Below are 25,682 nucleotides of genomic sequence, written 5' to 3'. Positions count from 1 at the left end.
TAATGAGCGCCACTTACGGGTGCCTGCGGAGATAAAGTTTAAGAGTTCCTCTTAAAACTTCATACACATTTTGGGGAACATGAAAATAAGTATTTTAAGCTTAATGATCTCAGTGAGTATTTCCTGGATCCTCATGAGCACACATGCAGTGTGCTTTTACACTTTAAGTCTTGGGCAGCAGAGAAAAGAGCTGTGGCCTCATCTAGGATTCACATCCTGGTGGCAGCAAGACCTACCTGACTCCCGGGTTCTGACAGTCCAGCCTTGGATTTATGCAAATGTTTTAAATTTGCCAATTACAAAAACTATCCCTTGGGGAGGTGGGAAGGTCCCATCCTGGGAAAGCCTGCTCTAAAAGGCCTGCAATTTAGACTTACTTCCAGCCTGGCCCATCACTAGGGCTGGTAAAAACAATGAAACTGGGGCTAAGCAAAAGCTGACAAGCCTATTCCCCCTCATATGAAAGTTGGCTACTGAGACAATCACGCCCGAATCTCCCCTCACAGCAATCTTCTGCTTGGTAGATCTTCCCCACGTTAAGAACACGCTGTCTGATTCATAAAGGGAAGAGAAAAATGAGCTGGAAATGGCTAATCTGAAAATTCAGATATTTTTCTAGTTCACCTGCCTTTTTATCTCTAAAAAACAAGTTTTCAGGCTAAAAAACAGGGCTGTAGAGTGGGTGTGTCTGAATTCACTTGTGGCCTACAAAAGAATTTAAACCACTGAGTGCAGGTGGTCTATTCCAGTAGAAAATTTTATTTTCAGTTTTTTATGAGTAGGCAAACATATCTTACAACATTATCGATACTAGAATTTTACACTCAGCAAGTCAGATTTCACATATTAGTCCCAAACAGTAAGGCCCAAAAAGCATTTGAAATCACAGATGAAAAATACAGTGACAGACTCAAAAGTCAAATAAGTGGAATTTCATTTTGCATACTTACCCATCAGGAATTTTAAATTACACAAAATAAAAAAGCAACAGCCAAACAACCACTACTGAGGGCATGAGTTCAGAGCAATTCCCATGCAGGGGACCTGCGTTCTAACTTGAACGTCACACATGTCACCCACTTGGGCCTTAAGAGGCTGGCTCACAAATGGCCTGTCATGCAGCACAAGTAGCAGTCCCCATTTGAGTCACTCAGAAATCTGAGCGGCAGAGCCAGAAAGCACTGGGGATTCTGAAGATGAGAATGAAGGAAGCAAGGAAAAACACATTCAAACTCTTCCCACCACGGCTCGCAGAGGCTGCCATTCCTCGTGGCAGAAGTGGGCACAGCTTGGGATTCCCTTTTCCCTAACGTTTCTGTGTTTCCCAAAGGGTGTCTGAAATCTCAACTCAAAACCCCATGCTGATGCTGAGCAGGATGCATGTTCCTGAGGTTACAGGGTGGCCAAGGGGCGAGAAGGACAAAGGAGACTCGGAAAGCAAACTGCAAAAGACTTTATTACAAAACACAGCACAGGGCTCACAGACGGTTTCCAATATTCTCTAACACACACTGCTGAATGGAGCACTGCAAAATGCCCGGCAGTGCCCACTACCTAACGTCTATAATAATTTCAACCCCCTTAGAGTTACAGAAAAACTGCCCGCGGCAGTGGAGCGGAGACGGCAAGGCGCCGCGGAGAGCTGGGCTCTCGGTGCCGAACAATAACAGCCTTTTCTCCAAGGCTTGAAATCCATGTCCGTGGCTGACAACCCAACAAGGCTGGGACCCAAACTGGTACAGAGGTGAGGCAGAGCGGACAGAAACAACTCTGGCAGAGCCAGAGTCTCGGCCACTACTTCTTATTCCGGGGCTTTAGCTCTTCGGCTGCATTACGCAGGAAAATGTAATTTTTCTTCTGGGGATTATAAAATTCGTGTCCCTAAAAAGAACAAAAAACACCAATGATCTTATTATTCAAAGGTAAGTTAGCAGTTCGTGCTTCTTCTATGTGAAGTCCTGTGCTACAATTCTGGAAGCATCACCTCTTAGAGAAAGAAAACAAAGATAGTCAAATGTTAAAAGCAGTTCAGTCCTCAGAGAGAGGGCTAAGGGCGTGGTTGGTCCCAGTCCGTCGTCAGTGTCCTGCTGAGAGTCTTCACAGGTTTGTGTTGTCGACACTGAGCCCCCTTTTAACACCCCAGGACTGTAGCCAAGATAACTGCTTTGGGCCCCTTTGTCAGAATTAGCTCTGACCCAAGAAGGTTTCATGGAAAGGAGGACAATCTGACCTGTGAGGTATCTTGGGGATGAAGGAGACACCCCGTTCCACATGGAAGGAGCCACAGACATGGAGCGCCGGAGAGGCATGCATGGTGGTGAGCAAGCCAGAGGCGGGTACAGAGGCATGCGCATCTCCCCAGGCCCACACTGGAGGGGATGCAGGGCTACACGGCATCGAGAGACCCCCGAAATCAGGATAAGGCCAGACTACAGGGCAGTGAACGGCAGACGGGGGCCTTTGAACGTTATTCCTCAGGGAAAAGGAAGCTGTAGGCAGGTCAGTGACGTGAATAGATTTGAGTTTTAGGAAGAGAAGCGAGTGGGGTGGGCAAAGCAGACAATCCAGGAGAGACAGCAGGCAGGAGCCGCAGGTGGGCCAAAGACCTGAAGGAGGGAGGTGGGGCATGGCCCTGGGTGCACTGTCACCTATACTGTGACAACAGGTTTTTATTCTCTTCCCAACAGGCACGCCAAGAAAGCTCTAGAAGTTCTGATCAACAGTGACCACTAATTCTGAAGTTACTCGAGCAGCAAGCTAGTAACATCAATCACATGTGATCATGACTTTGCACTGGAGAAAACTGTCCTTGAACAATGAAAAAACCCTGAAGCAAATTTCTCTTTTAAACTAAAAAGATTCTGATTTATGTAACCCCCAATATAAGCTGACATTATTGCTTGGATGAATCAGATTACTTCAATTTTTAAACAGTGCTCAAAGCAATTAGCTTTCTCACTGCTTTGAATTTACTACTACGTTTTTTAATGCTTATAATACATAGAGTCCCTCTTTTCATTTAAGTTAAAATGCAGAATTTTGATGCAGCTGCCAGGATGAGTATGCAAAGAGGAAATTCAGTAAAGAGCCCGATGGGGGAGCTGAGGCCTCAGGCTCCACACAGGCCACAGCCTGTCCAACTTCAGCCAGGAAGAACCAAAAAAGTACACTCTTGTCACAAAACTGAGTGCACAGCTTACATAGGTGAATGGATAAACACATGGCACGCCCTACCAGGGAATACTACGCAGCACTGAAGAGGAATGGATGAGTGATTCCCTCAATAGCATGGGTGAATGTCAAAATTCTTATGCTGAGGGGAAGAAGTCGGGGTAAGGGGAAAATGCAGCATAGAACAGCGTTTAAATTCTAGAAATGCAGACTAGTCCCTAGTGCCAGAAAACGACCCACGGTTTTGTGTGTGCCTGTGTGAAGATCACAGTAATACACACAAAAACCTTTCAGGGATATGACTGTGGTGATGGTTTCATGGATATTTACAGATGTTGAAATTGATCAAACTACACTTTAAATATATTGACTGCATTTCAATTGTACCTCAATAAAGTTGCTTTAAAAAAAAAGAACAAAGCTGCATGGCTCACACAGTAAACCCACAAAGAGGGAAACACAGAAGCAGCAGCAGGCCTGGAGGGTCAGAAGGCTAGGAGGGAATCAGCTGGACTTCTGCGTCTAAGTTCAGGGCCTCTGGGAGACTCAGGTGCAGTCACGCTCCCAAGACTGGGAAATACTAAAGGCCAGAATCAAGGGATGTCTCCAGTCACTGGCTGGTGTGGCAGCAGGTGTCCTGGGAAGGCAAAGCACCTGTCAGAGCCCTGTGGTGGCCCCCGAGGCTGAGACGGCGGGAGGCCAACAAGGCAACAGAGTCCCAGAGACAGGAGCTGGCAGGAGGACAAGAACCGCAGCCCGAAACAGAATAAACCAGGACACGGCTGAGCAGCGGGGAGGAGAGCTGTGTGGAAGAGGAAGGGATGGGTGAGTGTCTGGCACAGAAAGAAAGGAAGCTTCTGGACTGGATGAGGAGGACATGGCCACAGGGACTCTGAGTATAGCTCCAGGAGGCCAGAAAGTACCTGGAAGTGGACTGAGTAGGGGACAGAGCACAGGGAACCAAGAGGGCAGGTGCCGACACCACTCTCTGGACAGCCTTAACACAGAGGGAAATGGGCTCCTTGAGGCTTCTGTGCTTAGACAGAGGGGAGGAGCTGGTGGTCAGGGACAGAAGACAGCTGGAGAAGGCCCAGTAAAGAGCCGTGAGCGTACAAGGAGGCGGGGTCAGCAAAGACATCAGGTGAGTGGGAAAGACACTGTGGGCAACCAGAAGCCCCTCCTATGTGAAGCAGGCAGCCTCCCCATTGGAAGCCAGGGCAGGGTAGGGAAAAGTCTAGAAGGCTGCTGTGGAACAACGGGCAGAGGGGAGTGGGAAGAGGATGAAAACCACAAACACAACGAACCGCCCTTTCCAGAAGAGCTGAGCAGTGGAGAAACACGCAGGCTGGCTGAAAGCCAACACACTTCCCATGGGGTTGGGCACCGAGTACCTGAGTCTACACATTTCACCATCATTCCCAAAGGCCTCAAAAATGCAGCCACACTCCTGCCAGCTCCTAATGCCCTACCCAAACCACCCAGCCAACCAAGCAACCAACAACTCCCAGGCGAAAGCTCCATGGCGTGCCCTGCCACCCCCTCCCCTCTACTCCCTTCACAAAGTGCAGCCCCCAGCTTGCCTGGGCTTCTGTACCCAGCAACACAGCAGCCTGTAATGACCACTGGCCGAGTGCTTCCTGTGTCCCAGGTTCTGGCCAAAGGCTGTACTGAATCCCCAGAACCACTGGAGGAAGCCCTGCAATTTCCCGTTACAGGCAGGGGATCTGTCCAAGGACACTTGTGTGCCCTGAGAAGAGTCACAACTCAGACCTAGGCCTTCTGAACCCAGAGCCCGGCTCTGCCGCCTTGGGGCACACAGAGCAGGCCCGGGAGTTCTCACCTTTGACCAGTCGTAGCTGGAAGCGTACGCAAAAATGTTTCCATTGTGATTGAAGCAGCAAGCTGAGATGGGCTGATCTAACTGTTCGGAAGTTTTGAGTTTTGTTCTGGCATCTTTGTCCCAGAAGCTGAATCTACCATCAGATCCCACAGTTGCAAGGGTGCCATGAACAGGATGGAACGCGATTCCATTTACCTGCAAGAATTGACACACACAATGAAAACCGGACAGAGGGGGCGGAGGTTCCAACCATGCACATTTCCTGCTAGAGTTAGGAAACGAAGTGCACAGGCACATTTCATTCGAGCTGCTGCCCACTGATCACAGGAGAAGCTACCCAGGCTTCCTCCATAAATGCCAGCCCAGAACCCAATCTTGCCTCCTGTGAGGCCTGCACACCAGTGGAGTGAGCGTGTGAGTAGCAAGCAACAAGGAGAAATGGCCTCAGGAAAAGGCCATTTCTTTTGTAGCAAACAGAGTTATTAGTCTGAGCTCTGTGTGTGAGCTGTCTACCAGCACTCATAAGGGAGGAAGAAGACTCTCCGCAAAACATCGTAAGCTTGCCTTCAGAAACGAATACACAACACTGCTAGTCAGGGGTAGGTTAACCCTGAAAACTGAAGCCTACGGCACAAGTCACTTATCTCACGACACGAACACACACAGGCTCTTCAACGATGAGTCTTTTCTGATCCCACAATTACTCAACCACCTCCAAGTCTAGTTTCCAGATGCGTTGCTAAGTTTCAAGTGTCTAAAAACATACCGCGTAGATGTCTTGAGGAGCTGAAGTGTTGGTTCCATTAGATCGATGACATTTAAAGGTAAAGTTATCTTTGGCACTGAAAAACAGAGGTTTATGTAAGTCTTCCATTATTAAAAAAAAAAGAGTCTCAAGTGAAATCTGCAAGCTGACAGAGTCACACTTACGGGTTCGGGGGGTTGATATAGTGAATAGCAACTCTCCCCTCGATACTTCCCAGGGCAAAACCAGTAGGCTTGTTCTGTTTGTCTTTAAAAATAGCCACACACCGATGCTACAGTTAAAATAAAACAGAGACATAATCACAGCGTAACGTAAGATTTCATGGCTAACACGAAGGTAAATCATTTATCCCACGTTTAAGTTCTAGAAGAACCAGGAAAACATCACTTAAATATGATACAACAATTCTCACTTCCCTGTGTGGTAAGCATTGCTTTTTAACTCCTTAGCAGCTCCGTCTAAGCAGTGAGTTTATGACTGCACACCCTGTGCTCCTCCCCCTGCAGCTGCTCACTCTCCCTCTGCCACCTGGCAAGGCTGCATTCACTCCAGCAGAGCCCCATGGGCTGCGATGCAGGCACTGGCCCGGCCTATGGGGAATGGGAGACATCCTTAGCTAAGCAGGTGTCCCTCGGGAGGTCACCTGATGTTTCTGCGCCTTTGCCTCCACAGCTGGAGGGAAGCAGACTCTGCCATACCCGTCTCACAGGGTGAAGGGAACAGTGGATGCAGTCAGTGGCCATGCTCCACCACAAGCAAGACGCTGCACTCTACCCAATGTTGAGCTTAAGGGCCCAAGGGCGCGTCTCCACTCTACAGAACAACCCACAGAGATTCCACTACCCGGCCTCCTGGGCAGAGGAGCCAACCACCCAGAGGAGAAGCCAACATCAGAGTTATCACTTCTTTCTTCCAGTTGTGGCAACCTGGCCAAAGCCTGGAGGGCCACCCCACCCCCTGACCTGAGCTGGCCATCTTAGCTTCTGTGTGAGTTTAGGGGGAACCCAGCAGGACCCAGGCAGGGGCTAGGCAAGACAGGAGAAGCAGCCCGTGGCACTGTAGCAGATGCCGGAGATGCACATTTCCTAAGTACGAAGGAAAATGGCCTGCTCTTTTATTCTTCTGCTATTTGCTCCCCAGCCTTTTTAAAAATAGCCAGACCATTACTTTTGCCAGTACAAAGAAAAAAAGTAAAGCAGAGACACAAACATCTGTAAGTTCTTGGACGACAGAAAAGGCCATGGCTGGTCCTCAGCACAGGGTCTACCTCATGGCACACACACCAGGAACTGCACAACACCAGGGGTGTCACTCACACCAAGAACCACATGCAGAAGCCCTGTGTAGAGGCCAATGACGATGAGTCCTAAACAACAGAGAGTCCAGGGCACTAGCACCGGGTGGCAGGAAGTTCATGAAGCCAGATGAGACCAGGTTTTTTTGGGATTCATCAAAACGGAAATGGGGAGACAGGGAAGGGCTTAGGCCAGGGTCTGGCAAGGCGAGTGGTGCCACTTACAAGAGCCCCTGCCTCACCTCCGGAGGATGCCTTAAATGAGGGCCAAGGTCTCAGTGCTTACTTTGTTGTATTTTGGTAAGAATATTTAATATGAGACCCCCCCGCTTCACACATTTCTAAGTCGACATCATTGCCAACTCTAGGCACCATGTTGTACAGCATATCCCTAGAGTGTTCGCATCCTGCTTAATGACACTTCATCCCACTGATCAAGCAGCTCCCCATTTCCCTCTCCCCCAGGCCCCTGTCGACCACCTTTCCACCCTTTTCTTCTGAGTCTGACTGTGCTGGATGTCGCATTTCAGTGGAACCTTGCTGTTTCCTTCTGTGTCTGGCTTATTTCACTTTGCATAATCTCCTTCATGGTCACCCACACTGTCACGAGTGGCAGGATTTTCCTCCCTAAGGCTGCACAGCATCCTACTGCACGTACACACCTCATTTTATTTGTTCACTTGGCTACTGGAAGGAACACAGGAGTACAGGTCTCTCTTCAAAATCTCCATTTCGGTTCTTTTGAATCAAGACACATTCAGTGGAACTGCTGGATCATACAGTGACTGTTTTTCATGTTTTGAGGCCTCCAGTTTTCTGTAACAGCTGTGGCATTTTGCATCCCCTTAACAGTGAGGTTTCCAGGTCCCCACACCCTCTCCAGCACTTGTTCTCTTCCGGCTTTCTGATTAACAGTGGTCCTGGCAGATAGGAAATGGTATCTCATTGTGGTTTTTATACACCTGCTGGATACTTGTATGTCTTCTTTGGAAACATGTCTATTCAAGTCTTTAGTCCATTTTTCACGTCACCAGTTTTCTTGCTATTGTGGGGGTTCCTTATGTATTCTGGAGTTAATCCTTTGACAGAAATAGTCTCCAATTATTTTCTCCTATTCCACAGGCTCCCGCTGCTGTGCAGGAGCTGTTGGTTTAACACAGGCCCACTTTTGCTTTTGTTGCCTGTGCTTTTGATATCATAGCCAAGGATTTACTGCCAAGACCAATGTCATAGAGTTTTGATCTAAGTGCTTTCCAAGATTTGAATTCAATGTGGCAGGAGGGAGGAAGAAAAATGAACAGATTCCAAAATAATTTCAGGGTGGAGGGGAGCAGACTGAGGATGAATGAGGCAGGAGAGAGAGAGGTGAATCAGGGGTGACTTCAAGATTTCTGGCTATCACAAAGACAGAGGTCCCATTGAATGGGCTGTGAAGCACATCAGGAGAAAGGGGCCAGAGGTGGCTGGGAGGGGCAGGTTCAGATCAAATGTTCACTCTGCAAACATTTACAGAGTGCCCTCTACACATGACATCCTGCTTCAAGTGCTGGGAAGTAGCAACAAATACAAACCAAAATCTCTGCTCTCAAAAGTTCACATTCTAGTAGGCAAAACAAGGGAAATATTTGGTATGTATATGATATCCACACATACGTATAAAATAGATGGTACTGGGGGCAGTGGCCAGGGAGGATCCTGAGGCAAGAGTCTTAATAAAGAGGTGCAGAATGTAGTCTTGGTTTTGGCGTGGGTTACTGCAGGCTTAGACGGCTGGGAGGCACAACGAGGAGCTGTCCAACCGGGTGTCCCTGTCAGGAGCGCAGAAGTGAGATCTGCTGGGGATCCAAGTCTCCATCCACAGGACGTGACTTGGGAGATCAGGTTGTGCTTGGGTGGAGAAGACAGAGGCTTAGGGAGATGTCTGAGGAACCTCCACTTCAGCTAAGAGCCAGCAAGGATGGAGTAGCAGCCACAGAGATTGTGGGTAAGAAGCTGCAGGACCGCAGCCAGGGGAAATGTTTTGTGTTAAGAACAGTGAATGGGGCTCTGTTCCAGCAACAGGATGGTTGTCCAGTGTCCCCTGAAATTAACAGTGAGGATGCCATTGGTGGTCATGCCAAGAGCAGTTCTGGTGGAACAACGGGGACAAAGGTCTCACAGAGCAGAGTGAGAAATGAATGGGAGGTAAGGGAACAAAGACATTTCATGCAAGACGCCCCACTTGCATGAAGGAAAGGAGGGAAAAGGGACCCAGGTAGTACTAAAGGAGGATGTGGGGGTCAAGGGAGATATGTATTCTAGGATCAACTAGACTTGAGCAAGTTTCAGTGCTAATGGAGAAGTACTAAGAGGCAGGAGACTGGAGAGACTGGGGTATGGGAAAGGGATGATACTTTGCATACAGTTCCTGAGAAGGCTGGAGGGCACAGGGTCCCACTACAAAACACTGGCTTTGGAGGATGGTTTCCACCTCATGGGGGAAAAGGCAGGGGAGGAGGCACGTATAGGCAGATTTCTAGGTCTGGCAGGAGGAAGAGGAGGAAGTTCCCACCATTAGCTTCTTTTTTCTCTGAGCAAGAGCTGATCTGATTGGTGGAGACAAAGACTAAAGGAAGGAGAAGCTGACAAGAGTGCACGCTCAGCAGCTCTGTGGCAAGTGGAGGACTGAGCTCAGGAGAAAAACCCAGCAACCATCTAAGCATGATGCAGGCAGAGGTGATGTCGGAAGCTAGGAATTTACAATGGAACCAATCTATCCAGATGCGTAATTTTATTCTCAAGGAAACCAAAATATTTTGCCCCTACATAAACTTCTCTGACATGTTTCAAGATGGCCATTCAGAAGGGCTGGATATAATCGCTAAAAAGTTTTTGTGGACAGATTTGCATCTGCAGAGAAAATCAGCATTGATGCAGCCAGGCTTTCTCCAAGGCCCTTCCCTTGTCCTGATTTAGGGAAGATTCACTGAAGTCTGATGCTCTGAAAGGTCTCGATTCTCTCCGAGGGTGCTACCTGTGGGGTTTCCTCCACATTTTCAAGACCACCTTTGCTACACAGACCTTTCTCCCTCCCATAACATGTCTTACCAAGAGAACCTGATTGAGAACCTGTTTTGGGCCATGCTCTGAGTCCCCTTCTTTCCATGACCATAAGATGGTATGAAAGCATCAACCATATTGCCTTTCTTTTAAGATACTTGTAAGACTGTGTGCATGTCAATAAATTTGTATGCCATTTCTCCTATTAATCTGTCTTGTTTCCTCTGGTTTTCAGTGACCCCCCTTCAGAGGGCAAAGGAGCAACTTTCCCTTGGCCCCTACAATTCAGGAGCACTGAGCCATCCAGGGGTGTGTCTGGAGAAGACACAGGCTCAGTTCATCTGGGATACCTCAGTATTACTTAGTATTTATCCACTAAGTATTTGTGTTTATATCCTAAAATTCACCCTCCTTTGAAAATACTTATAAGGTTTTTCAAAGCACAATTGTATTCCAGATGTGAGCACAATCTGGCACACAACAGGTGCGAAATACGTGCTTCTTGGTTTGACTAATGATGCACCTGATGTTTCAGTGGAGATTCTATCCTCCTGAATTCAGAAGGTTGATTCTCTAGTTGATAGACAATCAGGCCCCTCTCTGCAGTTGCCACCACGGCCATGGGGTATATCTAGGGAATAAAGGAAAACAGAGATGCGCATCAGGTGAAGGAGTACGCTGTTTTTACACTAATGTATTTCATCAATTACAGTGAATTTTAATAATCCTGTGATTATGTTTCACTAAAACTTAGAGAAACAGTATTTGAAAGTAGACCATTCATATATATATATATATATTTTTTTTTGAGACGGAGTTTCGCTCTTGTTACCCAGGCTGGAGTGCAATGGCGTGATCTCGGCTCACCGCAACCTCCGCCCCCTGGGTTCAGACAATTCTCCTGCCTCAGCCTCCTGAGTAGCTGGGATTACAGGCACGTGCCACTGTGCCCAGCTAATTTTTTGTAATTTTTAGTAGAGACGGGGTTTTACCATGTTGACCAGGATTGTCTCGATCTGTTTACCTCGTGATCCACCCGCCTCGGCCTCCCAAAGTGCTGGGATTACAGGCTTGAGCCACTGCGCCCAGCCGCATTCATATATTTTTAAAAGCCTCATGTTTTAAAACTAACTATACTCAGGAACTAAGAATAAATAAAAATCTCCTATAGCCCTTCGGTTGGCTGTCACTAACTGGCTAACATTATAGAATATTTTACTCCAGTCTTTGTTCTCAGCATTATAGTTGGTATGTAGCATATTTCTGTACAATATTCTTTACTCAAAACACATTTCATAAGGCCCATGTTACACACTTTTTAAATACTAGCACTGGCTAACATCCCCTCAAATGAACCCACCACAGGGTTAATTTCTCTTTGTCTTCTTGGTGGCCCCTTAGGCTACTTCCAATGTTTCACCGTATTACGAAAAACAAAGACCATTTTTATCTTTGATTATTTTCCTGTGATAAATTCCTAAAAGTGGAATTATGGGACTGTTGTTACAAAACCTTAAGATGTGACTAAACAGATAAAGTTCAATTTTTTTGAGACAGAGTCTCACTTGGTCACCAAGGCTGAAATGTAATGGTGTGATCTCAGCTCACTGCAACCTCCACCTCCAGGGTTCAAGCAATTCTCATGCCTCAGCCTCCCGAATAGCTGGGATTACAGATGCACGCAACCATGCCCGACTAATTTTCGTATTTTTAGTAGAGACAGGGTTTTACCACGTTAACCAGACTGTTCTTGAACTCCTGACCTCAGGCAATCCCCCCTCCTCGGCCTCCCAAAGTGCTGCGATTATAGGCATAAGCCACAGTGTCTGGCTGAGAAAGTTCAATTTCTATCCCACTCAGAGACAGTCCCCAAAGACCTGGTACCACCCCACAAATTTACAGCAAGTTTTCCTACTGCCATGGAGAGGATATGACAGGTATCACACTAGAGATGGCATGTAGCTAGCTGCATATGTTCAAACAAGTGGCAGGAAAATTTGACATCTAGTATTTAGTACTTCTAGAAGAAATTCAGCACAAAAGTCTCCTGACTGAAGACAACTGAAGCAATATGAACTCTATCCTTTATATCTACTATTGAAGTTGGCAGGATTTTTATATTACCTGTAGCCACAAGCTGAGAAATACCTATTTTGTTTGTTTTTTTTTTTTTAGAAGTAAAAACATATTAAATTGAAATCCCTTACCACATCAGCACAGTAGCACCTTTCGGGGAGTTGCAAAACCATCATAGGATTTGATGATCGAGTATCCCAAAACTAAAAGCAAAAAGAGAAGTCAGTATGTGACCATTCACAGCAGAAGTCCAAATGGTGCCAGAATAAACACAAATCCTGACGGGGCCAAACAACGCCTCCATTGCACGTTATACCTTTAAAGTCTTATCCCAGCTCCCAGTCATCACACAGCTGTAGTTTGGAGCTTTAATCCAATGGATGGTTTTAACAGGAGCATCATGCTTTCAACAAGACAAACACAAAACAGGTCAAGGTAAATGTAACAATGTGCTGAACATTTTTGTTGTAGCAATTCAAAGGGAAGGAACTAATTTAAATACTGAGGTCATACCAAACATAAATCAAAAGATATTTAGCATTTTACCAATGCTTCCTCACTGACAGTTTGCATGGGCCTCTTGCCAAATCCCATGTTGAGATGTAATCCCCCCCAGTGTGGAAGGTGGGGCCTGGTGGGAGATGTTTGGGTCATGGGGACTGATCCCTCCTGTCTTAGTGCAGTCCTGACGATAGTGAGTGAGCTCTCGCGAGATCTGGTTGTTGTAAAGTGTGGCACCTCCTCTCTCACACAGCTCTCTCCCTCCTGCTTTTGCATGTTATGTGCCTGCTCCTGCTTTACCTTCCGCCATGAGTAAAAGCTCCCTTGAGAGTCCCTAGAAGCCGTGCAGATGCTGGTGCCCTGCTCATACAGCCTGCAGAACATGAGCAAACTAAATCTCTTTTCTCTATAAATTAGTCTCAGGTATTTCTTTATAGCAATGCAGGAAAGGACTAATACACCCATGATCAAAATTAGTCAATTTAACACAAGAACACATATCTACCTTCCATTCTAGCAAACTTTAATTTTTTTTTACCCATAATTAAGACATGTGCGAGTAAAAGTAAGCTCCTCCTTAGGGAGATACTCGGAAATAGCAAGTAGGGGATTCCACCACAGCTTTACCCACTAAGGTAACACAAATTAAGAGATCAAGATGTTTCTAGTACACAGTACTGTGATCTGAGTTTGCAGTGCCTTCCTGAAAATGTTTTAGCACTGTGCTCTTCCTGAAGCCCCCTTAGCAGGCTGGACCCTCTGGTTCTAGGTTCTTTTATCTTCATTACTTCTGCCCTTGGCATTCTTCACACGGTTCCTGCCAGCAGTCCCTAAGTAATGATAAAAGCTCCACACGTGTGGCAGAGTGTCCCTTTTACTCGCTGCTGTATTACCAGCTCCTAACAGAGCACTTGCTGAATGAGTGAGTGACCAAAAGCAGTTGGTAGAAGGGCAGCCATGCACAAGGGTCAAAACGTCAAACCTGTGAATGTAAAGGACCACTGATGATGACCTGTCTTTCACAGATTTTAATGTCACCAACTCCTTATGACTCCATCCATACATATATGAAGACCCATAACAAAACAATCTGGACACTAGTTAAGAATGAGAATGGTGCCGGGCGCGGTGGCTCATGCCTGTAATCCCAGCACTTTGGGAGGCCGAGGCAGGTGAATCACGAGATCAAGAGATCGAGACCATCCTGGTCAACAAGGTGAAACCCCGTCTCTACTAAAAATACAAAAAATTAGCTGGGCATGGTGGCACGTGCCTGTAATCCCAGCTACTCAGGAGACTGAGGCAGGAGAACTGCCTGAACCCAGGAGACGGAGGTTGCAGTGAGCCGAGATCGTGCCATTGCACTTCAGCCTGGGCAACAAGAGCGAAACTCCATCTCAAAAAAAAGAATGAGAATGGCTATAAAATTGTTTCTGTGCTCAAGAGGTTTCTGCTATATTGTCTAATTGATCTGAGAGTCTAACTGCATGTTTTCTTATTATAATCATAATAATTATTTCACTTAAAGAGACATCACAATCCTGGGTGCCAGCTGTGCCCAGTCTTTCTGCAGAGGCTTCTGTTACCTGTGCAATTTGTATTGCTTGGTTACTGCTGAGGTCCCACATTTTAGCAGTCTTATCACACGATGCTGTAAATACTTTGCTCCCATCCTAAAATAAAATGGAGAACATTTTGCATTTTAAGAAAAACTAAATCTCTAACTACATATACATTTAGATACTATGTTGAACATATTGAGGCAAACTTCAGCAATCTTTATTTTTCCAATAGTTTGGGGACCAGTGTATTGCAAACTACAGTGTCATACAAAAAACTCACATTCAGCTATTTTGTTATTGATTTATTTTTCCGAGAGAACATATAAACAGGATTTTAAAAATCAGAAGTCACAAACTAGTGAAAACAAACTCTTTCTCTTGTCCCTGATCCCAGTTCTCCTCTCGGTAGCAACCATGGGTCAACTTAAAATTTTTTCTTATTTTGATAAACAGAAAAGTTGCAAAAACAATACAAAAATATACCCAAAAGCACTTCACATAGATTCACCAATTAGAAACATTTTGCCACATGTATCTTTCTCTCTATATATATAAAAGAGGTAAATCTGGGGGTGGGCACCGTGGCTCAAGCCTGTAATCCCAGCACTTTGGGAGGCCGAGGCGGGTGGATCACGAGGTCAAGAGATCAAGACCATCCTGGTCAACATGGTGAAACCCTGTCTCTACTAAAAATACAAAAAATTAGCTGGGCATGGTGGCACAAGCCTGTAATCCTAGCTACTCGGGAGGCTGAGGCAGGAGAATTGCCTAAACCCAGGAGGCGGAGGTTGCGGTGAGCCGAGATCACGCCATTGCACTCCAGCCTGGGTAACAAGAGTGAAACTCCGTCTCAAAAAAAAAAAAAAAGGTAAATCTGTAATCGCTATTACCTTTGTACAGTCCTATCTAATAACATTTTGAAATACACGCGACAAAGCTATGCCAATTTACAACCATCATGGGTCCTATCTAAACTGTCAAATTGATTTAAAAATTAGTCGTCACTGTGTGATGGTTTTTACAATATTCACACGGAGAACTCAAAGTAGGTCTTCTCTATTGCTGTAGCTTGAAAGCAGCTAGACATATTATGTCAATGAATGAGTGTGGCTGCATTCCAATAAATCTTTATTTACAAAAATAGACAATGGGTCAGCTTTGGCTCAGCGGCCATAGTTTGCTGAACCTTGGCCCAGTCTGTTTCTTACATTTTTGGTTCCAGAGCTCAAAAATTTATCACCATTCTCCTCTAGCAAAAACTTGTTCCACTGAAGTGACTTCATTTGAAAGAAGAGATGAAACGTGCTCAACATCTAACTAACTTAAATTCTAACCACTCTACTGAACTCCTAACATCACATTAGATTAATCTATTATTTAATGGAAGCCATAATGTTAATATAAGAAACATGAAGACATTCTCCATTGCATAAGCTTACCTCAGAGGAGTAGACCCACTGACAATTCACAGTCCAATATTAATAAATAATATAATAAACACCCTATTATTTTCACTGTTAACCCAATGCAGGCATGCTCCAAGGAAAGATTACAAAAAGTAAAAAAAAAAAAATTCGGCAAATCTTACCCCGCCTGTTTACCAAAAACATTACCTCCAGCATGACCAGTATTAGAGGCACTCCCTGCAGTGATACATGTTCCGCGGCCACGGAATCCTGACCGTGCAAAGGCAGCATCATCACTTTTCCCTAAATAGGGACTGTATGAATGGCCACATGAGGGTTCACCTGTCTCTTACTTTCAATCAGTGAAATGGACCTATCCATGAAGAGGTGTTGTATGTAAACAAATAAAAGGAGAAGACCCTATGGAGCTTTAATTCATTAATGTAATTAAAAACTCAAACAAGCCTACAGGCCCTAGCCTACTATTCCTGCATTAAAAATTTTGATAGGGGTGACCTCGAAGCATAATTCAACTCCAAACAACCTAAACTAAGACCATATTAGTCTAATTGAGTTACTATACATGGACCCAATATTTTGATAAACAGAATAAGTTACCCTAGAGATAACAGCACAATCCCATTCTAGAGTCCATATCTACAATAGGGTTTACAACCTCAATGTTGGATTAGGACATCCTAATGACGTAGCTGCTATTAAGGGTTCGTTTGTTCAACGATTAAAGTCCTACATCAGCTGAGTTCAGACCAGAGTAATCCAGGTCAGTCTCTATTTAACATTTCTCCTAGGACAAAAGGACAAGATAAACAGGGTCCACTTCATAAAGCGCCCTCACTCCATACATGATGCCATCTCCATCTAATAAATCATCACACACCCTACTGAAGAACAGGGTTTGTTAAGACGGCAGAGCCTGGCATCAGAGGTTCAACTCCTCTTTTGAACATGCCTCTAATTAAGCTTCTCCTGCTCATTATCCCTATTCTTATTGTTATAGCGTTCCTTACACTCACTGAACAAAAAAGTCTTAGACTATATACAACTAAGCAAAAGACCCAACATTGTAAGTCCCTATGTACTGCTTCAACAATCTGCTGACACAATAAAACTTTTCACCAAAGAACCCTTGCGGCCATTAACATCTACTATTACCCTTTAAATTATTGCTCCAACCCTAGCCCTCTCTAGCGCTCTCCTCTTAGGAACTCCCCTCCCTATACGTAATCCTCTAATTAATTTTAGTATAAGCCTCCTATTTATACTAACCACAACAAGCTTAGCCGTCTACTCTATTCTATGATCAGGATGAGCATCTAATTCAAAATACACACTAATCAGCACATTATGAGCTGTGATCCAGATAATTTCATATGAAGTCACCCTAGCTATTATCCTGCTATCAGTTCTACTGATAAGCGGCTCATTCAACTTATATGTACTCATCAGAACGCAAGAATTCCTCTGACTGCTCCTGCCATCAGGTCCCTAGGCATAATATGATTTATCTCCATACTAGCAGAAACTAACAGAGCCTCTTCGGAAGTAACAGAAGGAGAGTCAGAGTTAGTCTCAGGCTTCAACATCAAATATGCCACAGGATCATCTGCCCTCTGCTTTATAGTAGAATACATGAATATTATCACAAATGCCCTAACTACTACTATTTTCCTAGGAGCACCACACACTATATATTCACCAGAACTCTATACCACAAATTTCATTACCAAGACCCTTCTTTTAACCACTCTATTCTTATGAATTTGAATGGCACACCCCCGATTCCGCTACGACTGATACATCTTTTATGAAAACACTTCCTACCACTTACACTAGCATTTTCCATATATCTCAATGACTGTCCTAATTTCCAGCATCCCACCCCAAACATAGGAAATATGTCTGACAAAAGAATCACCATACGTTAATGCAACAAGCTGAATGCAACGGTTGCACTCTACAGGATTTCATTTAGATGACACTCTCGTGAAGGCAAAACTATAGGGACAAAAAACCCTATCAGGCGTTTCCAGGGGCGGGGAGCTGGGAAAGATTTAATGACAAAAGGAGGAGAATTTGGAGGCCGACAGACCTGTTCTGTATCTTGAACACAACTCTGCATTTCTTAACACTCACAGAACTGTATACCAAAAAGGTTCAATTTTACAGCAGACAAATCAGACTCAACAAACCTGATTACAGAAACAGGTACAAGGCCTCAGAAGGGGCCTCAAGGCTTAGCTCTTCAGCATTGCAGCGTGTCTGCCTGTCACCAGGGGCCCATTTACATTCTTGCTACTGTTAGGTTCAGCCACCAGCAGCAATGGCAGGAGAAAGGAGGAGAGGCTGGGGTGTTCACCCCGGCTCCCCTCACCAGGCTGAGCCCCTCTGCAGCTGTTCATCCCCCGGCTCCCCTCACCAGGCCGAGGCTCCTCTGCATCTGTTCATCCCCCGGCTCCCCTCACCAGGCTGAGCCCCTCTATAGCTGTTCATCCCCCAGCTCCCCTCACTGGGCCAAGGCCCCTCTGCAGCTGCAGCTCATGCTGTGCTCCAGTAGCCCCACCAATTGCAGGTTGCCACAAGTGTTTCACCTTCCCACTGGCTTCCTTGTAAGTTGTCCCTTCATCATTAACTCTCCTTAATCACACACAAAAAATTTAATACAAGAAAAGCTTTCAAAGAGAGTGGCTAACTAAAGCCAACATTAAGAACATCAATAAATTACTATACTTATGTTTGGAATTAGAATTCTTACAATGTGAACACGTACATGCTATTTGTGTTTGGATTATTAACTATTCTAAATTATACTGTACTTTTAAGTAAAAGAGAACATTAAAAATGGAATGGAACGTACGTCACTCCAGCAGACATCTAGCACAGGCCCAGTGTGCATCTGCTGGGCTTTTGGAATGGTCTGTCCACTGTCTTGAACTTCCCAGCAGCGAACCTGTAATAACAAGATGATTCAATGCAAACAAAGCAATTCACCATGTATTGCCCGCAGTTAACACCTAATAAACCTAAGAACTAATGGGTACAACTTAACCATACACAGGCTTCTCATAGCAACCTAATCACCTAACTTGAAGAACAAAAGAATTAAAATATCTATGCAAGCAGCTGTTTTCTTACTCCTAAGCTCTTAAATAAATTCTATTGCTTACACGTAAAATTGCAGAGAATGTTCTCACTGCATCTATGAGATATGTCTTCTAAAGCAGAGTATCACTTACCCATTACCATTCAGAGAAGCAAGACCAAAGGAGAAATTTACCTCTATTCTGAATATTTTATGTTATCTTCTCTGTTACAAAAGTAATACATTTTAGAGATTTGTAAATATGGCAAAAAAAAAAAAAAAAAAAAAAAATCACCCCACAGACAACCACAGCTAATGGTTCTGTGTGTTCTGTCTTCTTTCCATGTACATATACTTTCTAGAAGACACTTGATTACACAGAATCTTCACGTTTGCAGCTACAGCTTTCCTCACCTGCATCACCAGCCTGTTCATCTTTAAACATTCTAAAAATTTTTTAAAGCAGCAAATCAACTGAAATCTTTCTAGAAATTCTATGTAGAAAGCAAGCTTGCTCAACCTTGACTACCATCTTCCCTACTACTCCCCTAACCCCGGATGCCCCTGTGCTGTAGGCCACAGTTCCAAAGCTTTTCCAAAAACTTCAAATGGTATTCCATCATACAAACATACCATAAATTGCCATTACTATTGGATATTACAATTTTCAAAATTTTCACTAGCATTATGGTTTTCTGAGAGGCAGTACCAGGACTTGGCTAACTAGAAGTGTGGGCCGGAGTCTGATTGTGGGTGTGCAGCCTCTAGCTTTGCCACTCAGATCTGTGACCCCAGGCCAGTTATTCTACTTCCCTTAGCCCCAGCATCCTGATCCATAAAACAGAGACCAAGTTCACAATGCTTTGGCTGTTATAAATGTTAATTTAGATTATGCAGATGAAGTACATTACCAGATTCCTTCCTCAAGTCCCAGAAAGGGTATCAATGAGATAAAGGGTATAAGCCTAAGGATTTTTGGTAACTATTGCCAATCATCCTGGGGAAAAGCGCTGCCAACTTACACACCTACCAGCTGTACAGGTAGGGTTTTTGCTTATCCTTGCTGGCACTATTATTCTCTTAAACTTCTGATTTTGCTAATTTAATAGAAAAAAAGAGTCTTAGATTTGCATCTATCTGATTACAAGTAAGGCAGAATGGTTCAAGTTTATTCTTACTTTTGTGAAGTCCCTCTTTACACTCCCCTCTGCTTATTTTTCTACCAGAGTTTTCTTTTATTAAATTGTAATTTTTTTTGTCTTTCTTTTTGTATATGATGGGTGAATATTTAGGCAGATCTGTGCTATTATTTAATGTTGAAAAAGTCTCACACATGGCTCAGGAACACTGTCAGGATGCCAAGAAGGGAATTTGTTTGTGTGTACCACTGAGGATAACGTTCACTCTGGAGGAATGGTACGTTTGATTTGAGAACAAACTTCAAGAGACTACACTAAGGTATAAAGTTTCAAGCAAAATATCATTGTGCTTTCCTAACAAAAACCAGTGTAAGAACAAATAATGTCTGCCATTCACAAGGGTTCACATCCTCTTAAATTGACTTCTTTGAAAAGGCCATAAATAAGTCTGATTCATTTACCTGGGAAACAATGGAGCTAAAGCTAACCTTGCCCAGACAAAGAGAGATGCTTTACAGAACATCTATTTAAGGAGCACTTACATCATTAGCCCAGGATCCTGCAATAAGAAAGTTCCCAGGCAAGGTCGGGGGGCTAAAGGACAGGCAACCAATGCTATCATCAGGAGATGACGTCACTTCAATATCCTGGGGAAAAAGTCAATGTTAAAATGTATGCATAATCACAACTTAATTCAAAATGGTTTTCTTTCTCACTAATTACCTTATGCTTGTGCTCAAAAGAACTAATTGAATTAGATCTTTCCTTACTTTGATCAAATAGAGGAATAAAAAACAAGCTAATGCATCAGCACCACCAGGACTAGCAGCAGCTGTTAATGAAATGCCCATGGCCTCGTTGTCTACATGACCAGTCCACTCTGGCCACACAGTGCTTGATTACAATTATCACCTGCCCTCCCCTCTCCCCAGCCATGGGAATTGTGAGTCAAGAATCCTGGGCTCGGCCCTGGGAATCCATGCTGTAATCTGCACCTTGGGTGATTCTGGAGACCCAAGAGGACGTTAGGACAGGGGACACACATTTTCTGGGCGCCAGTGTTTGAGAAAGATGAGTTAGACAAAGTTTCAAAGCTTTCACCCCAAAGGAGGCTCCCAAGTCATCTCAGATTCTGCTGCAAAGGAGGCTCCCAAGTCACCTCTGGTTCTGTCCTTGATCCGAGTAACTCTGACCAAACTCTTCCTACAAACCCTGGGAAGCTTTATGTGGTACCTTCATAGGGTTGTGATTATCTGTGGTTGTGCTGCCAAACATGCTGGTCCCACTGGTTCCAAAACCTGACGTTGTTCCAAACAGACTCATTTTGACCCTAAAAAGTAATGAAAAATGTTAATGATGTGTTCTTTCTTAAGTAACATCATGGAGAGGCAATGTAAGAGAAGTAAGTCGCAGAGAGGAAACACTCAAAGTGGCCTGAAGCCAGGCCTCACTCTTCAGACAAGATCTATATATGCAATGAGCAGACTGCTTTTACAAAATAACCTTCTATTTTAGAGTAGTTTCAGGTTTTCAGAAATTGTAAAGACAGAATTCCCACACACTCCATATCCAGTTCCCCCTATTATCTCATATTAGTACGGCCCATTTGTTACCATTAAGAAGTCAGTATGGAACCCCTGCAGATTATTCTGTAGTTATCAGCTAGAAAATAAATGCACTCATTTTTTACACAGAGACACTGAGCTGCGCACGAGGAATACAACAGTGACCAAGATCGCAGGTCCCCGTGCTTTCAGGTTTCTACCTAGTGGGCATTCACTTTCTTACTCATTTTTGCATTCTGGTTTAGGTCATTATCTATTTTTTTATTTTTTGAGACAGAGTCTTGCACTGTCACCCAGGCTGGAGTGCAGTGGCTTGATCTTGGCTCACTGCTACCTCTGCCTCCCAGGTTCAAGTGATTCTCCTGCCTCAGCCTCCTGGGTAGCTGGGATTACAGGTGCACACTACTACGCCTGGCTAGTTTTTGTATTTTTAGTAGAGACAAGGTTTCACCATGTTGGTCAGACTGGTCTCAAACTCCTGATCTCGTGATCAGCCTACGTCAGCCTCCCAAAGTGCTGGGATTGCAGGCGTGAGCCACCATGCCTGGCTGGTTTAGGTCAGTATCTGCATGAAATTACCTAGAACAACCAGTCCAGGCAGCAAATCAGCAATTCTTTGTAGAAGTTTTAAAAAGGTCTGGCATTGCGTTTTGGACATTTACCCAGCAAGAACCTCTCCACCCTGGGTTTTTTCCGGGGATCATAGTCTAACAGGTCCACCAGGGTTTGGATAGGGCCTCTGCCACTTAGGAGTTGGGACTCTTAATCTCACAAGGCTTCATTTTTCTGCTCTGCAAAAATAGGGAACATTAACACCTTCTCCAGGGCTGCTCTGAGGATCAAAGCAGATTATGCAGGAAATAAACGCAGTGTCTAGTGCATAGTGGGTAAAATAAATGACTTTTCCCTGCTTTCCTCCAACTCCCCGAGGAGTTACATACACTGAAGCTACATTTCATTTCTGTTACCTGTTACACTGAGAAGTCCCCCCTACCAGTCCCCTCTCCAAAGGGAGCCAAACGGCTGAGTGACATCCTTGCTAACAAGACACCACAGAACAGAGAAACTGCAAGGAATTTTGGGAAGGCATTTGAGCTTCCCCAGCTTCAAGAAAATTAAGTGCAGAACAAAAGGTCAGGGCAACAGCTACAAGCACATGTATATCTTAGTGAATGTGAGAGGATGTGGTGCTTGCCAACCACATCTCTGCTCTCAAATGTAGAGGTACTTGAAACACCAGTTAACTGCGTGAATGAACAAAGGAATGACAAGTCTTCTGCAATCACAGTCCAGGTGCTGGCTACATGGCTTTGGACAGGTCAACCTTGAGTTTCTCATCTGTAAAACAGAGACACTAATACCTACTTCACAGAGTTACAAGAACTAAGCAAAGCCACACACACACATACAGTTCCTAAAACACTACAGGCTCATAGTAAATGTTACTTTCACCCTATCCCTTTTCCTCAACCTTCAAGATGGGAGAGAACATTTCTGCCGTCAGGGATGAACTTAAAGAAAAGAACATGGTAGGTGAGAGTCGTTGGTGTTAATCAGTCAGCGTGGACCACATGTTATGCTGAGCACTGGAAAGCTTCCAACCTTCAGAAGGCACAGGCACCTGTGGGACCCACCTAATCTCTTCCCGCTCTATGCCTCTTTGCTGCCCTCCAGCCCTCCTGGCTCTACTGGCTTCCTTTTTTCTTTTGAGACGGAGTTTCGCTCTTGTTACCCAGGCTGGAGTGCAATGGCGCGATCTTGACTCACCGCAACCTCCGCCTCCTGGGTTCAGGCAATTCTCCTGCCTCAGCCTCCCGAGTAGCTGGGATTACAGGCACACGCCACCGTGCCCAGCTAATTTTTTTTGTATCTGTAGTAGAGACGGGGTTTCACCATGTTGACCAGGATGGTCTCGATCTCTTGACCTCGTGATCCACCCGCCTCGGCCTCCCAAAGTGCTGGGATTACAGGCGTGAGCCATTGCGCCCGGCCTGGCTTCCTTTCTCTCCTCAACACAGTAAGCTTATCTCTGCCTTGGGGCAAATCTAGTGCTGCTGTTCCCTCAACCAGGGATGAGTCGCTTCCCTCTCCCCACAGCTGCCTCTGTTTGAATCTTCAGACTCCAGTTCAAAAGTTGCCTTCTCAGAACGTTTTGGGGTGATGGAAATGTCCCAAACCTGCACTGTTGTGGTGTTTATGCGACTGCATAAAATTTCCAAGCTCACAATGTACACCTGAAATGGCTCAAATGTACGTGATGTAAGTTACACTCCAATAATGCGGTCACAAGCGTTCTTTTTTAAGTCCCCTCCTCAGAGGCTTCTCTGCCAACTTTAACGTACATAACCTTCCATCACATCCCCTAGCTTTCTTCACAGCACCAGTCATGACCTGGAATTTCTCGTTTACACTCAATCTCTTCCCCACCAGAATACTGGCTCCAAGAGGGCAGGGGCTTGCCTGGATTCTTCCCTCAATGCACACTCGGTCCCACATGCAGGACTAGCCCGGGGCGGCTGGTACCTGACACGTGCCTGGAGAAGCACTGCATGCACAGCTGCACGTGTGCGTATTCAGTACCTGGCGGGGTAAGACAGAAACAGACTGTTTCCGACGCGAAGCGCTGCGCAAGAGTGAAGCAGGCTGACGTGGAAGAGCTAACAAGGGGATGCCCTTAGGGAAAGCGTCTCCGAGGAGCTGACTTGTATCTGACGAGACGCCAGACGTCTAAGGGGGAGGAAAGAGGCGACAGACACTGCATTAACGCAATGTGACCCTTCCTGGGATCTGCTTCTCCAAAAGAAAACGATGGATTAGACCCTAGGTGACCCCTAAGGCCACTTCCCGCTCTGCCCTCGCTTCCAGAAACCCACTAGCGAAGCTTAGTCAATAGTCCCGCTCGCGCCCCAGAATCCCGCAGAAGCGCGCTCCTCAGAGGCAACCCGGCCTCTGCGGGCGCCATGGCGGCGGGTAACGAAGGGACTCGGGCGGCACGGGGCCTACCTGGGGGTCTCGCCCCGCCGGAAAGCGGCGGCCGGGAGCAAGAGGGTCTGAGGAGTTTGCGAACGGGCTCCGGCGCGGAGGACTAGCGCGAGGAGCGCGGGCAGAAATCCGAGGAGCGCGGGCAGAAATCCCAGGAGCCCGAAGTCTTTCTAGTCAGAAACTGCCCTGACTACCGCTGAAGCGTCACGCGTGCGCCCTGGAGCCACTTCCTGTGTCGCCCGGAAATCGTCAAAGAAAAAGGTCGCAAGGCGACAGCACATGCGCAAAAGCGCTTTATACCAGCGGTTTGCGAATTGGTTCAAAGTTGGTGCAGCTGCTGCAAGTTGCTAAGCGACTAGTTTTATAAATCCTCAACTGGTCGGGCGCGGTGGCTCACACCTGTAATCCCAGCACTTTGGGACGCTGAGGCGGGCGTATCATCTGGGGTCAGGAGTTCGTAGACCAGCCTGGCCAACATCGTGAAACCCCGTCTCTACTAAAAATACAAACATTAGCCGGGCATGGTGGCGGGGGTGCCTGTAATCCCAGCTTCTTGGAAGGCTGAGGCGAGAGAATCGCTTGAACCCGGGAGGAGGAGGTTGCAGTAAGCCGAGACCACACCATTGCACTGCAGCCTGGGCAACGAGCAAAATTCCCTGTCAATCATTCCGCGACTAGGGCTAGTGCAAGGTAGTTAGCTGTTTTCTCTTGTGAATTAATTATTGCATTTATCCTGTTTAAACGTCCAAAAGATTATGAATGCTGCCAATTCAAGTCCAAGGCCGTCCTCTGAGAAGCTGCTCTAACGCTGCCTCCGAATGAGGTGAGGTCGGCTGCGAGTTTCCTGCTCGGGACTCCCTGTTTGCCCACTGGGGTACCCTGAGTCCACCTCGGGGCTCTTTGGGCCTCAGTTTCCTGCTGCATGGTGGGAATGATGATGCCAGGGCTGTTCCTAATTAGGGTCAAGTGAAATCACACGTGAACTACTCTTACTAGTAGAACATTCCATAAAAATGTTAAGGGATTCTCATGACTCATACACATGCCCACTTCGCATATTTCGGCTGGTTGGTTCCTCCCAACTCCGACTTTTAGGAGTGTCTGAAGAAGGAAGAGAAGGAAGAGACAAACCACAAGGAAGGGATTTCATGAGGTTGTAGGATCCTCTCCTTCACTACTTAGTGTGGTCTTTGTGCCTTGACCTCCCTAGGAAGCTTTAGGATCTGGGATATCTTTTTATA

General features: G+C 45.6%; 1 protein-coding gene across 1 annotated transcript; it reads right to left on the bottom strand.

Annotated features, from left to right (window-relative positions):
- Positions 1-1,438: 1,438 nt before the first annotated feature.
- Positions 1,439-24,660, bottom strand: RAE1 (ribonucleic acid export 1). The gene is made up of 12 exons (XM_002747708.7): positions 24,463-24,660; positions 21,128-21,224; positions 20,437-20,541; positions 18,531-18,623; positions 14,274-14,360; positions 12,503-12,589; positions 12,318-12,389; positions 10,634-10,741; positions 5,942-6,048; positions 5,778-5,853; positions 5,012-5,206; positions 1,439-1,881 (listed from the first exon to the last, which is right to left on the bottom strand). The coding sequence occupies exons 2-12, from the start codon at positions 21,215-21,217 to the stop codon at positions 1,795-1,797; spliced, it is 1,107 nt and encodes a 368-aa protein (XP_002747754.1). The 5' UTR covers positions 21,218-21,224; positions 24,463-24,660; the 3' UTR covers positions 1,439-1,794.
- Between the last annotated feature and the right edge of the window lie 1,022 nt (positions 24,661-25,682).

Source organism: Callithrix jacchus, chromosome 5 (assembly GCF_049354715.1).
Source record: "Callithrix jacchus isolate 240 chromosome 5, calJac240_pri, whole genome shotgun sequence".
NCBI lineage: Eukaryota > Metazoa > Chordata > Mammalia > Primates > Cebidae > Callithrix > Callithrix jacchus.
Note: the sequence above shows the minus strand (reverse complement) of the source record. Positions and strands in the feature narration are given on the sequence as shown.